The sequence below is a fragment of the Myotis nattereri genome (assembly GCF_964212035.1).
Source record: "Myotis nattereri genome assembly, chromosome: 14".
Taxonomy (NCBI): domain Eukaryota; kingdom Metazoa; phylum Chordata; class Mammalia; order Chiroptera; family Vespertilionidae; genus Myotis; species Myotis nattereri.
In genome coordinates, this window is record NC_138089.1 from 6,613,844 (window position 1) to 6,627,143 (window position 13,300).

A 13,300-nucleotide genomic window follows, 5' to 3' on the forward strand; every position below is an offset into this window, starting at 1 on the left:
CCATGTCACTTAAGCTACGGGAATATAGAGTTTCCGGTTGTGGATCTGGCCCTCAGGCAGGCACTGTGGTGGTGGCATTTACATGGTGCAAGGGGAGTGGTCCTCTGTGAGAGCCCCCAGAGGAGCAGGCCAGAGGAGGTCTATCCACTAGGGCCTGCTCAGGGATTAGCCTCACGAGATGTGGGCAGCTGGCAGTCTGCACAGCTGTTGTTTCTGCTTCCACTGCTGGCGCTTCAAGTGGGCATAGCAGGACTCAGGGAGGCAGAGCTCCTGGGAAGCGGAGGGTGGCGAGGGTGGGTGGGCCTCACACCTCCAGCCCCGGCATGGGCGTGGGTGTCCTGCAGGAACAGACCCCCCAGAGGTGGAGGTGAAGGGCAGGAGCTCTGGGGAGGGAAGCAGTGCAGGCTGCTCAGCGGAGGGGCAGCTGCAGGTAAGGACCCGCGGGCAGACCCCAGCCTCTCTAGCCCCGAAACAGCACAGCTGCTGCCACGCCTATGCCCTCCTAAGGTCCCTATGTCCTCCTAAGATCCCTATGTCCTCCTAAGGTCCCTATGTCCTCCTAAAGTCCCTATGCCCTCCTAAGGTCCCTATGTCCTCCTAAGGTCCCTATGTCCTCCTAAGGTCCCTATGTCCTTCTAAAGTTCCTATGCTCTCCTAAGGTACCTATGCCTTCCTAAGGTCCCTATGTCCTCCTAAGGTCCCTATGTCCTCCTAAGGTCCCTAGATCCTCCTAAGGTCCCTATGTCCTCCTAAGGTCCCTATGTCCTCCTAAGGTCCCTAGATCCACCTAAGGTCCCTATGTCCTCCTAAGGTCCCTATGCCCTCCTAAGGTCCCTATGTCCTCCTAAGGTCCCTATGTAAGAGTCCTTTTGTGCACAGCCTAACGGGAAGCATCAAGGGAAGGAACTGGGGGAAGTCCTTTCAGAGTCAGCTCACACTGAGTTCCGCAGTGTCCACCCGCACAGGTTCTGTGGCAGCCTGGAGTCACGCGGGGACAGCCATTCCTGCCCCGAGGAGGCTGCGCTGCGCCTAGGACCCCAGCCCTGCCAGTTAGTATGAAATGAACAATCACAGTGATTTCACTGTGTCCCAGCTGTCTCAATAACAAAATATCCTGGGGTAATATAACTTTGTTCTTAACTTGAAATAAGATTTATAAGAAAATAATGCAAGAAAAAATAATCTCATACTTTTCATTTATCAAAATGGCAAAGAAAATGACATTTTCAATCTTATTTGTGGAAGGAGGAATTTCCACTTTTATCATCATCATAATTAACCCTTATTTTTTTAAGATCTACCCACTAAGATTTTCTCATCTCTTCTTCAGAAAAACCATTTTCCCCTTAGAATTTTACACTAATAACCGTGTGTTCTTAGATCACCATGGCATTACCTATGTGGGGCTTGTGTGATTTTAACTTTGTTAATTTTATAATTTAGGAATATACTGATATTCTTTTCTAATTAGTCTCTATGGCTCTTCAAAGAATTATTTTATCTCAGATAACATCAAATAAAATAGCTTACAATTTTATTTGCTTTTTAGTTCTTTAAAGGCTACAAGGACATCATTTGTGAATAGATGATCAAATGTTAGAATTTCCCTTTGTAGCCAAAAGTTCTGCTAAACTAAACTTGTATTTGAAGTTCAAATTATTTGAATGTCCTGCTTTAGGACTGACCCTGAGAGAGGGTCTAGGAAAGACTGGTCAAGATAACGTATTTCTTCCATTTCTCTCCTGGCTATCAAGAAAAGTGTTCTGATTGATGTGGTAGAGGAACCAGCGCTGTGTGAAAGAAATTGTGGTTTTCTGTTCTACTTGGAAGAGGAGGTCTTGGAATTATAAAAACAAAGGCACAGCCAGGGAGATGACAAAAACTTGACAGTAAGAAAACTGAAATGGGAGGAAAATAAACTGCACGTGGTCAAAACAAGTCACTCCCCCAAGAGAGAGACATTTCCAGATGTTAATATTTAGGGTAAATTTACTGCCATATTTTATTGATTAAAGAGGACTTTGTTTTGAGAATGATGACACTAACAGATAATAAAATCTATTAGTTTGCATAATTATTTTAAATGTTAATAATTTAGTGAAAGGTACTGCACTGTAAGAATTCAATAAATCAATACCTTCTTATTAATAAGTAATTTTAGTAAACTCAGTAAACATTCTACATGCTAAAATCATTGTCATACAAACTAGAGGCCCGGTGCACCAATTCGTGCATCAGTGGGGTCTGGCTGGCCGCCCTGAGGGGGGCCCATCAGGCTGGGCTGGTGGGAGGGAGGGGCCTCACTTTCGATCAGGGTGTTGGGGGTCAATTGGGGACCGGGCCAGCCAGGGGGGTGGGGAGGAGGCCAATCAGGGCCCAGATCAGGCTGGTAGGCTGCTACAGTGCACGTCATAGCCACCGGTCATTCTGGACATTCTGCCATTCCGGTCCCTGGGCCTTTATATGTATAGATAGTTCACAATATCTAGGTTTTGAGTGAGAAAGCAAGGCTGCTATTTCTGTAATTTATTTTTAAAACAAAATAAATTGAACTTGAAAGTGTACTAAAAGTTTAATATCTTTAAAAATAGCCCAAATTTACAGAAAGACAGTAGGCCTCTTCATCTCTAGGGGGGAGTATCTGGTTTGTTGTTTTGAATTTTATAAACCATCTTTTCCCCCTTTTTAGGGTTTTCCAGTGGGTTTTAGTTAAGCAAAGACTTCATTGTAGTCAAATATAAAGAGACTGCGGAATCTCAGAGGAAGGTGGGTTGGTGGGAAGAGATCAACCAAAGAACTTGTATGCACATATGCATAACCCATGGACACAGGCCATAGGGTGGTGAAGGCCTGGGGTGGGGGAGGGTGGGCAGGGTCGAACTAGAAGAGGTCAGTGGGGGGAAAAATGGGGACATATATAATACTTTCAACAATAAAGTTTTTTAAAGAAAAGACCAGACCATTGGAAACCATCTGGATGTCAACTAGTCCTTTAAAGGTAAAGTTGTATATTCTAGGGTAGGATTAATTTTGCAAGCTAATGAATACTATTTTTAAAACTGTATTTCCTAATCACAGTTTTATTTATCTTAAGGTTTTGATCATTTTCACCTTACACTTTCTAATTTGATGAATACTGAAGCCACAAAAAAGTAAAATCACGAACTTGTACACAAGTGTTTATAATAGCTTTACATATAATAGCTATAATGGGAAACCATTCCAATACCCACCAAGTGACTGGATAAACAAATTGTGGTACTGTTAACCTGGAGATGAATGGCCTTGCAAGGAGGCAACAAGCATTTACTTTCCATCAGAGAATTCAGGAAATGCTGGTTCCAGTAGAAGCCCAATAATGTTCCAATTAGGAGACAAAGGCAAGAAATATTTATGAGAAAGGGAAGGGGGGCAATTACATCATTAGAAGGAAGGCATTTCTATTGGTGAAGAAAAGCTAACATAGTAAAGCTAATTTTACATAATGTTTTTTAAAAAATATTTTATTGTTTTCAGAGAGGAAGGGAGAGGAAGAGATAGAAACATCAATGATGAGAGAGAATCATTGATTGGCTGCCTCCTGCATGCCTCACACTGGGGATCAAGTCTGCAACCTGGGCATGTGTCCTGACTGGGAATCTAATTGTGACCTCCTGGTTCAGAGGTCAACACTCAACCACTGAGTCTTGCCGCCCAGGGCATAATTTTACATAATGTTTTTAACTTTCAGTCTAGTATTCAGTAGTCTGGTAGTCATAATATTTGATTTCTTGTTATTTTTCAAACAGTTCTTTGGGGGACAATGTTGCTTTAGGGCCCGTTCACAAGATATTTGCCCTGTTTAACATCCCAAAGGTATGATGCATAAGACCTGCAAGGCAGCTCCTCTGGCGTGGCAGCTCAGGCTCCATTTAAAGTGGCTCCATTTATTGTTCTTTTACAGAATGCACATATAACAGAATGCAAAGATATGTAAATTATTGCCATTACAAAATGGATAAATTACATTACTATGCTAAAGAAAAGAATTTAGCAAAAAGATTACATCCTATATAATAAAAGGCTAATAGGTAAATCGACCAAAGGGTGGAATGACTGGTTGCTATGACACACACTGACCACAAGGAGGCAGATGCTCAATGCAGGAGCTGCCCCCTGGTGGTCAGTGTGCTCCCACAGGGGGAGCACTGGACAGCCAGAAGCTGGGCTCATAGCTGGCGAGCCCAGTTGTGGTGCGGGGGCCTCTCCCACCTCTGAGGCAGTGCTAAGGAGCAGCCAGCCGTGCTCATGGCTGGCGAGAGCAGTGGCGGTGGCAGGAGCCTCTCCCGCCTCCACTGCAGGCGGGTGGTAAGAAGCAGGGGTTCCAGGCTGCAAGAGGGCACAGGCCAGGCTGAGGAGACCGCCCCCCCCCCCACTCCAGTGCATGAATCTCGTGCACTGGGCCTCTAGTACTATATAATTCCTTTTATATTTAATTCTAAAATAAATGCAAACTAACCTATATGGGATGACAACAGGATGAGTGTTTTTCTGGAGATGAGGGCGGAGGAAGATTTAGTTTACAAAAAATTAAGGAAACTTTTGTGGTTATGGAGGTGTTTGTTATCTTGATTATAGTGACAGTATTATGCATCAAAACTGATCAAATTTAATGCTTTAAATATGTGTCATTCATTATGTCTTAACTATACCTCAGTAAATGTGAAAACAGATCACTCAAACAAACATAATTGTCTTTACTAAGAGTTTGTTATATGCTCAGGGTCTTGTCCAAGCCCTTTACATTAGTTAACATTTAACCCACCCCCTTCCCCAACAACTCCAAAGTAGATACCATTATTTTTATCTCTGGTTTATAGTTGAAGAAACTAGAACTAATAAGTTGCCCTCGTTGCCCTCCCTCAACTCCCCCATTTCTCCACTTTCCACAGCTCGAACTGGCCGCCCTACATGACTTAGACAACCCTCGTGGCTGTGGCTTAAGCTGATAAATCCTAGTGATTGGAAAACAATTCAAAATTTGGGGAGAGAGAATGTTGGGTTGGCCAGCGTAGATCACTATTTCCGATACAACCTGTCACGGACAAGAAACAGGCCCCTGGCGGACCTGAAGCAGCCCTGGGGGTGAGGGAGGTGATTCTGAATAGGACTCGCAAAGTGGTGACTGCACTGAACTCCTGTTATGGGTCTTAGGAGAGTTGAGGGAATGAAAATATAGAGAAAGACAAGTGTCACATGATCTCACTCATATGTGGAATCTAATGAACAAAATAACCTGATGAACAAAATAAACCCAGAGACATAGAAACAGAACAGACTGGGGAATCTCAGAGGGAAGGCAGGGATGGGGAATACAGAGATTAACCAGGGAATTTAGATGCAGATATGCATGGCCCATGGACGCAGATAGCAGTTCAGTGAAGGCCTGAGGGGCAGGGGGCAGGAGTGGGATAGAGGGGGCCAATTGGGGGGGGGGGGCGGCGAGGGAAATAACTGTAATGCTTTCAACAATAAAGATAATTTTTTTAAAAAACAAAAGAAATTTCTTTAGGCTGAAAAAGAATGAAATCAAATGATAATCCAAGTCTACCAGAAGGAATTAAAGAGAACTAAAAATGGTACGATGGGAGTAAACATTTAAAAAAATTATCATTTTTTTCTTCTCCTAATTACTTTAAAAGACAACTGTTATTTAAACACACACAACACACACACTTCCTAACAGATTATAACATTTGCAGATGTACAACTTTTAAAAATAATAGTACAAAGAAGAGAGTGTATAAGTGGAATGATACAGTTATAAAATTATTACATTTTACATGAAGTGTGACAATATTTACACTTAGTTAACAGAGCATACCGTAATCCTGAGGAACCCAAAATCTTCATAATAAACCTCCTAGCAAGTGTCATTCCCGTGTTTATTCTTATGTCTTTGTCAATGCCAGCCAAGGTCTCTCAGCGGAAGCAGCTTGATAAGGTATAAAAATAATTTGAAGGTAAACAGCTTTTTCTTAATGATCTGACATGAAACAAGTATAAAACTTAATTCATTTTATGTCCCTGAGTATTAGTTCTTAAAGCTACACTTTTGATGAGTTCTAACATCTAATGAACCCGTAATTGGTAGGCCGTGTGGGGTTAGTTGTCACCTTCCCCTGGCAAAGCTTGTGTGATTTGTTGCATTTACTTTGCCTCTGATACTTTGGGCGAATGTTTATTTATTCCATGTGCATTTTTGTATCAAGGCCACAAAATCCCCAAAAGAATATCCTAAATGCAAAATATGTAATGGCGTGTATTGGTCATCAGAATGATGAACTACCCTGAGTGACACAGGTTCAGTGCTGCAGCGTAAACATGCTGTGAAAGGAGCAGGACACCCTCCCTTCCATGTCCACTGGCCCCTCCACCAAGCCCTCCACAGCTCCACGCTACAAACTACAGTCCGCGATCGCTCCATCTGAGTCGGCGACTTCTCTACACATTGATTAATATCATATTGTTACATCATACATCTAATTTCATTGTTTTATAATCAACGGCAAGTGACTGTGGTGATTTGGGGGGGGGGCGGAAAGACTAATGATAGCACATAACTATTTGTTTCTTAAAGAAGTCTCTAGCTTCAATCATTCAACTTTATTTTAACAGAAACATAAACTATATGATGATCTTGCAGGTTTTTCTCTTGGCAAACGTTGCCTTCCCCTGAAGCTTTTGTCTCTGGATCAGACTTTGAGTAGGAACTAGATACATGGATGCATGAGTCAAAATACAAGGCATAAGGTTATAAAATAAGAGCATATTCAAACTACCTTTATTTAGACAAGACAACAAAAACAGAGTTTATCAAGAAATCTGAGCCTGGAGGCTGCGCCTCCGGGTCTGCATGAGTTAGCCTGTGACTTTTGAGCTTCATTTTGGACCATCTATTGCTTCTCAGCCTGCTCTCCCTGGGGTTCATCAGACTTGGTTTCTCCTTCCTTCTTATCCTCAGCTGTGGGCTGGCTCATTCATTCCAAGCCCCAGTCCAGCTCAAGACACTAAAATCCCAGTGTAAAGCAGGCTCTCACCCAGATGGAGAATTCTGCGGCCCAAGAGCGTCTCTAAGCAAATGAGTAATTGGTTTGAAGGCTGGCATCTGTATGGCATGCACTTAATGCAGCGTCCAGTACAGGCACTGGTGGTGTACAGTTTATCCTGGTGCCTAGTCTTATCTTTATTGATGAAGTAGATGAAAATATTGAATATAATGCTTAACATCTACAGCTCTCATAAAGAATGATCACACATACAAAGACAGGAATAGAATTCAAAATTAATTATCTAAATTCAAAACAATGGTGCACTTTAAAATGAAAGAAAATTCCGTACAGAAAATTTAAGTAATCTCACACACTCTGTTAAAAAAAGAGCGATCAGGCCCAAAATGGAGGCACTTGTGTTAAGCTCACATTACCAAGCCAAGACTTAAAATCGAGGTTAATTACAGCGTCAGTCTCCCCCAGGAGTGAAATTTAAAGAGCTCACCGGAAAGTGCCTGGTCAGCATGGTGAGTTCGCTGCCCGGGGGCCCCTGCCGCCCCAGTGGAGGCCGCCCGGCCTGGAGCCGGCTCCTCTGCGCCATCGGCGTGCCCAGCGCTTTGGGGAAGGAGGCACCGCTGGTGTTTGATATTCATTCGGTTTTGTTTATCTCGCCGTCATTCATCTTTATGTGGTCCTGCCACGCACTGAGCCGGACGCATGGAACGGGGGCAGGGCTGAGACCTCAGGGGTAGTCTTGTCGGGGAGATGGGCAGGCTCACGGAGAGCAAAGGGCGGGGGCTCAGGCCAGGAGGCCTGCTTGGGACATAGAAGAGCCGGATCACTTCCGCATGAGAGAGGCCCGGAGGGCTTCCCGGAGGGGGTGGAGGTGAGGTTTGAGGAAGCAGTTCTGGAATGTCAATAATAGAAGCAGGCAAGTTCAGGGACCTGCAGCGCTACAATGAGGTTGGAGTGAAAGGATAGGTACCGCGGAGGAAGCTTCGCTTTTAGCCAGTTTGAGAATCATGTTATAAAATCTAACTCTTCAAGGTCCTCCTCAGCTGCCGAAGGAATCTGGAAGCTGCCTTATCGATCATGGGATACGCTGGAAGTCATCTTACTGTGGAAATTGGCTGATCAAGGTAGTTTTCAAAGCCAATGAAACTGGAGCAAAGCACAAGAAATGAAGTTGGGGAACAGGGTGAAAGGGGTGCCAGGTGATGCTTAAACAGAGCCCTTGGTGGAGACCCTGGGAGGGACCCTGTGGCCAACACCAGCAACGACTCTCCTTGGCGAACAACAGGCCGGCCAGGACGTGGGCTCTGCCAGCACGCACGCCTAAGGGCTGTGCCTCCTGCGCCAACCTCTGTTGGAAACAGTATTAGCTCTGACTGAGAATCTAATGACAAAACCGCTTTGAAATGCTATTTCACAGCCTTTTGGGACATCTGCAGACTCTCCACAGAACCGGATCTGTTTTCTTGTTTCCTATACAATGTTAGGAAAACTTGTTTTTCGATGTTTCTGCTGCAGGATGAACTTCTAAAGAATAAAGCCTCAGAGGCGTTCTTTCCTTTGCCTTTAACCCAAGTGGACTCTGCATATTCTTCCTCACCCTCTAATGTTACCCCAAGGATGGGCGGCGGGTGTGAAGGAAGGGGTGAAGACACTGTCAGGGTGGGAAGGCTACTGTTTCTCCCACTTTCGCAGAGAGTGTCGTTTCAGATCTGTGCTGGCCTGGAGGAGGTTTTCACTGTTTGAACCACAGGCTTTATATGACCTTAAAAAAGCTCTCAGCCACAAGTTGGATGCTTTGGCAGCGTTACAAACGTAGCACCACCGGCAGGGAGTGCTTCGCTTCCCTGCTCATTTCTGGCCGGGAGAGGGAGGAATGCTGGGCATCGGGAGGCAAGGAGAAGGCTGCCCAGCGCCTCGCACACTGCCTGGCCCCTGGGCCTCCTCCTGGATCCCAGGTAAGCACCGCGGTGCCCGAGCAAGGGCAGCCCAGCTCCTTAGAGAGGCCGGGAAGCGGGGTGCAGTGGGGTCCAGGGAGATCGCCTCACCTTCCAGAGCTCCAGGCCCGTCTCAGCCCATAGGGTTCTCATTCAGCCCAATAAATGGCTGAAAATGTGCTCTTATGTTTTCTTATTATGCATATCTCTGTATATCACTTTGCAACATGCTTTTCTATAGACTATTAAAAACATGAAAACAGCAACAGAATGTTTGTTTTTTACAAATCTGTGGCTAGTTGTTAATCTGTTATTCTCTCATATTCATAAATTATAAAATCTTATAGCAGTCTGCTGCTGGGAAATGAAATATTATATAAAGTTTAGGTTTCAATATTAATGTTTTAAAATACTACAAATGGATAAAATGTAAGACAACATTAGGCAGTGAACTGCAAAACTATAGGGAAAACGCTTTCCTACAATACGGCATTAGTCTCTAAATATAAAGATCAATGTCACAAATTTGGGTTCTTAAACATTTTTTTTATATCACAAATTGTGTTTCCTCTTAGATGTCAGAAACTGAGCTGGAAAACATAAAAGTAAGAGCAGCTGAGCATTTTGAAAAGGACAAAAATAACATTTCCTGGTTGAAGGAAGGTAAGTCCTCTTGCTGTTGATTTTCTCCGAATGTGAAAATTGTGATTTTGTTTATAAGCAAGAGCTAATGTGGGAGATGGAATGCCGGGCAAATCAAATAATATTCGTGCGTCTGATTTTTTTAAAGTTTTCTCCTCTCGGGCTGGGTGGCACGTGAAGGTGTTTGGCATTGAGCAGCTTGTTTCCCTCTGTCGCAGTAAGCACATGGTTATGCTGGGAGAGAACGTACATTTTCAGCTCGGACAGATCATCCGTGAGGTTCTGGCTGTGCTGTAGGACTTTCTCCTTTAGCCAAGGAGACTAAATCACTTGAGGACAAGAATTTTCTAAGTAATAATCACAGCAAGGAAGGCGTGCTGTAGGAAGTGATGTCTACAAATAGAATCGCCATTCACTGCAATTAAAGGGGCCACCTCCCCCGGGAGAGCGGCTGGCCACAGGCACCGTGTGCGTAAGGCGCTGCTGGAAATACACACACAAATCGATACGTTCTCCTAGGACGAGAGCAACTTTGTGCGCTTTTGAAAATATGTATCAGCTCATGATTATTTACTAGAAGGTTTCATTTTATAATCTTTTCATTTTATGAACATCTTAATGTTTCTTAAAGTGGCTTGGTATTTTATTGAAATAGGTGTATCTTTTACATTATTTCATAAATTTACTCAGTCGTACACAAACAGCTCCTCATTCGTTGCCATTCCTCAAAATTGCATTCTAAGGTCATGGGAGACTTCAACATATACGTCAAGGAAGTTCTACAACACCAGATCAATACTAGCAATAACATCGACCCATTGCCAACGTGTGCTGATAGTATGCTGAGTCAGCACAACAACCTGTGCAACAGTAATTATTCCTAATTTTCAGAGGAGAAAACAGAATCACAAAGGGCTGAAGTAACGGGCTACGAGGATAAGATTAGGAAGCGTGACAGAGCTGAATTCGATCCCAGAGTGTGTGACTGCAGGGCATCTGAATTAACCACGACCTTATACAACGTTTCAAAGGAAAGATGTTAAATTACTTGCAGGGCGTGACCTGCCCCATACCCCACGAATCACAGTTCATAGCTGGAGCTCCTCTCTGCCAGAGCTCTGCTTCAGGATCAAAGCTGGTGCAGACATGAAGTATTCTCAGAATCACTTCCTTCAAAAAGCCACAGGCAAGAAAATTCTCCAACTTCTCTTTATTAAGAGATGTTTAAATAGAACATTTAAAAAAACTGTGAAATTAAAAATTGAATTTGGATCAAAGATTTCCCTTTGCAATTCCTGTGAACTCCAAATCCATGAAGACAAAGGTGTTCTTCACTACTACTGATAGCGATGTTTACATTATTTACTTTTGCTATAATTATGCCATTCTACAGTCTCATATAGAAACAACGATGAAATTGATAGGCCAGTCCATTGTTTACTGAAGTATTTTCTTTTTGAAGAAAGTGTGTCCATTAGGTACAGTTTTGGCATTAAGTTCTTGTAATCCATAAAAGCCACTTCCCAGGTGACCTGCTTTATCCCTTTGGACACTTCATTTAAGCTATGTTCAAATTATGTTTAACATATTTCATAAAAAGAAGTTGAACCAGATTCTAGATGTCTTTTAAAGTAAATGGACTTGATATTTTATTGAAATGGGTGTATCTTTTACATTATTTCATAAATTTATTCAATCGTAAAGAAACAGCTCCTAAGTAGTTGCCATTCCTCAAAATTGCATTCTAAGGTCATGGGAGACTTTAACATATACGTCAAGGAAGTTCTACAACACCAGATCCATACTAGCAACAACATCGACCCATTGCCAATGTGTGCTGATAGTATGCTGAGTCAGCACAACAACCTGTGCAATGGGAGCATCTTAATAGGGAACATCTTAATAGGGGATCATCAGAATGAGCTAGTATTCAAACATCAGTCTCTTTTTTTAATATTAAGAAAAAGTATACGTGTTGGCTTATTTATTTATTTTTAAAGGCAAACTGGCACATTAGAAAGAGTCGAGCATTTGCAGCTGGGCAGGTGTGGTTTTTAAATCCCAGCTCAGCTGCTTGCTAGCTGGGCTGTGACTCTGACGTGTTGCTGAGCCTCCTGAAGCTCAGCCTCAGCGACGCATGGTGACACCTGCTTTGAGTGACTGTGGAGATGAGATTTCATTATTCCTGTGTGCTCCCCCCCTTTTGAAGCATGATTCAAAATAATATAGTTATATTTTTTGAGATCCTCATTCACATTTGGAATAATCATTAATAGTAAGAGTCCTCTATATTTTTATAGTATTTTATATAAATTTCATCATTTAGTCCCTGCAACAACTTGATATGCAGTAACATTGTTCCCATTTTATAGTTTCAGAAAGACTTTGGATCGTCCTCAAATTTGCAGAGCTGTTAAATGGCAAACTGAATCTGGAACCCAGGTCTTCTAGCTCCAAATTATACTCTGCCTTAAACCACTTTACCACATTGATTTTTCCAATGACTATTAATCAGCTCCCCCCCCCTTAAAAGTAAAATAGATGGTTTAAATTTGTTCAAATTTTTTCATGAATGACAAAAGTAGTTGCTGCTCATATCACTATGCCTCTTTCCTCCCTCTGCAACTCTAGCTGAACACTCCCCATTGGTGAAATGTAGAGAATCATAGCAATGCCTCACTGATGAGAGTTGAAGTAAAAGCACCCACTGGATGAATCCAGTGCGGACCTCAGGGTGTGCATCCGACCAATGAGTCATCACCATCATTGCCAACCTGGATGCTAATGTCCTTTCTAATTTCCATCTTCAAGCATTCACTCCATTTGTCCAATGAGACTCAGCATTATGAACCATGTGTTCCTGGAGATGAGGCATGAGAGGGGCAGGAAAAAAATGGAAAGAAACACAGTCCTGCACTCGAGAAGTCTCCTATCTCATTGGCTTGCTTTTGCCTGAAAGGCAAGGCACTGATTGCCTTCCACTCTGCGTCCACTGGACCATGGGGGCGATGGGCTCAGCAAGGGCGCCAGAGAGCTGGTTACAGCCACACCCAGAGCTATTATCAACAATTAAGGTGAATAGTGTTTGGGAAACCACTGCAGACCTGAAATGCACTCCTGTCAACATAATTGAATCCTGTTTTATAGCCTATCCAGGCATCAGGCCTCTACACTATTAGTCATGCTGTCTTTAAATACTAGATGATCAGACTGTAGCTCTATCACATTACCATGTCCCAACTTAAGGAACTCAAGAGCCCAGGAATCAATGCTTAAGAGGCAAGACAGGTAATTCTGAGGTAAGATATCCAAGGATCATACTCAGAGAAAATCTGTTTTAAGACAATCAGAACAACAAAATATGATTTTGAAATATGTAGCCAGCACGATGAGCTATCTTGTGCAATTGTGGTCCAAGGTGGTCTAACGGCCAGTCTTGAAGGCGGTCCCCATCTATTTGCACAGGTGGCACGAGGAATGCTGGGAGCAGAGTCATCAGAGGACAGATGCCTGCTTTGTGCTATGGTCAGGGCACACTGGCTAGCTCTTCCTGTAATTAACACAGAATGAGAGGGACAACGGACAGGGACAGCAAGGGCGGGGCCCAGGGCTGAAGCATGCTGAGGGCACATGAATTCATAACTAGTCTGCAGAGTGGCAGGGGCAGGCAGAGGAAAG

At 43.2% G+C, this 13,300-nt stretch overlaps 1 protein-coding gene across 2 annotated transcripts in view; it reads left to right on the forward strand.

Annotated features, from left to right (window-relative positions):
• The first annotated feature begins 8,907 nt into the window (after positions 1–8,907).
• Positions 8,908–13,300, forward strand: part of MDFIC2 (MyoD family inhibitor domain containing 2) — a 117,271-nt gene continuing 112,878 nt past the window's right edge. For both annotated transcript variants that reach the window (XM_081105527.1, XM_081105528.1), the window contains exons 1-2: positions 8,908–9,001; positions 9,556–9,643. In XM_081105527.1, coding sequence (XP_080961653.1) covers positions 9,556–9,643 — 88 coding nt within the window. In that variant the 5' untranslated portion in view covers positions 8,908–9,001. The remainder of the gene's footprint in view (positions 9,002–9,555; positions 9,644–13,300) is intronic.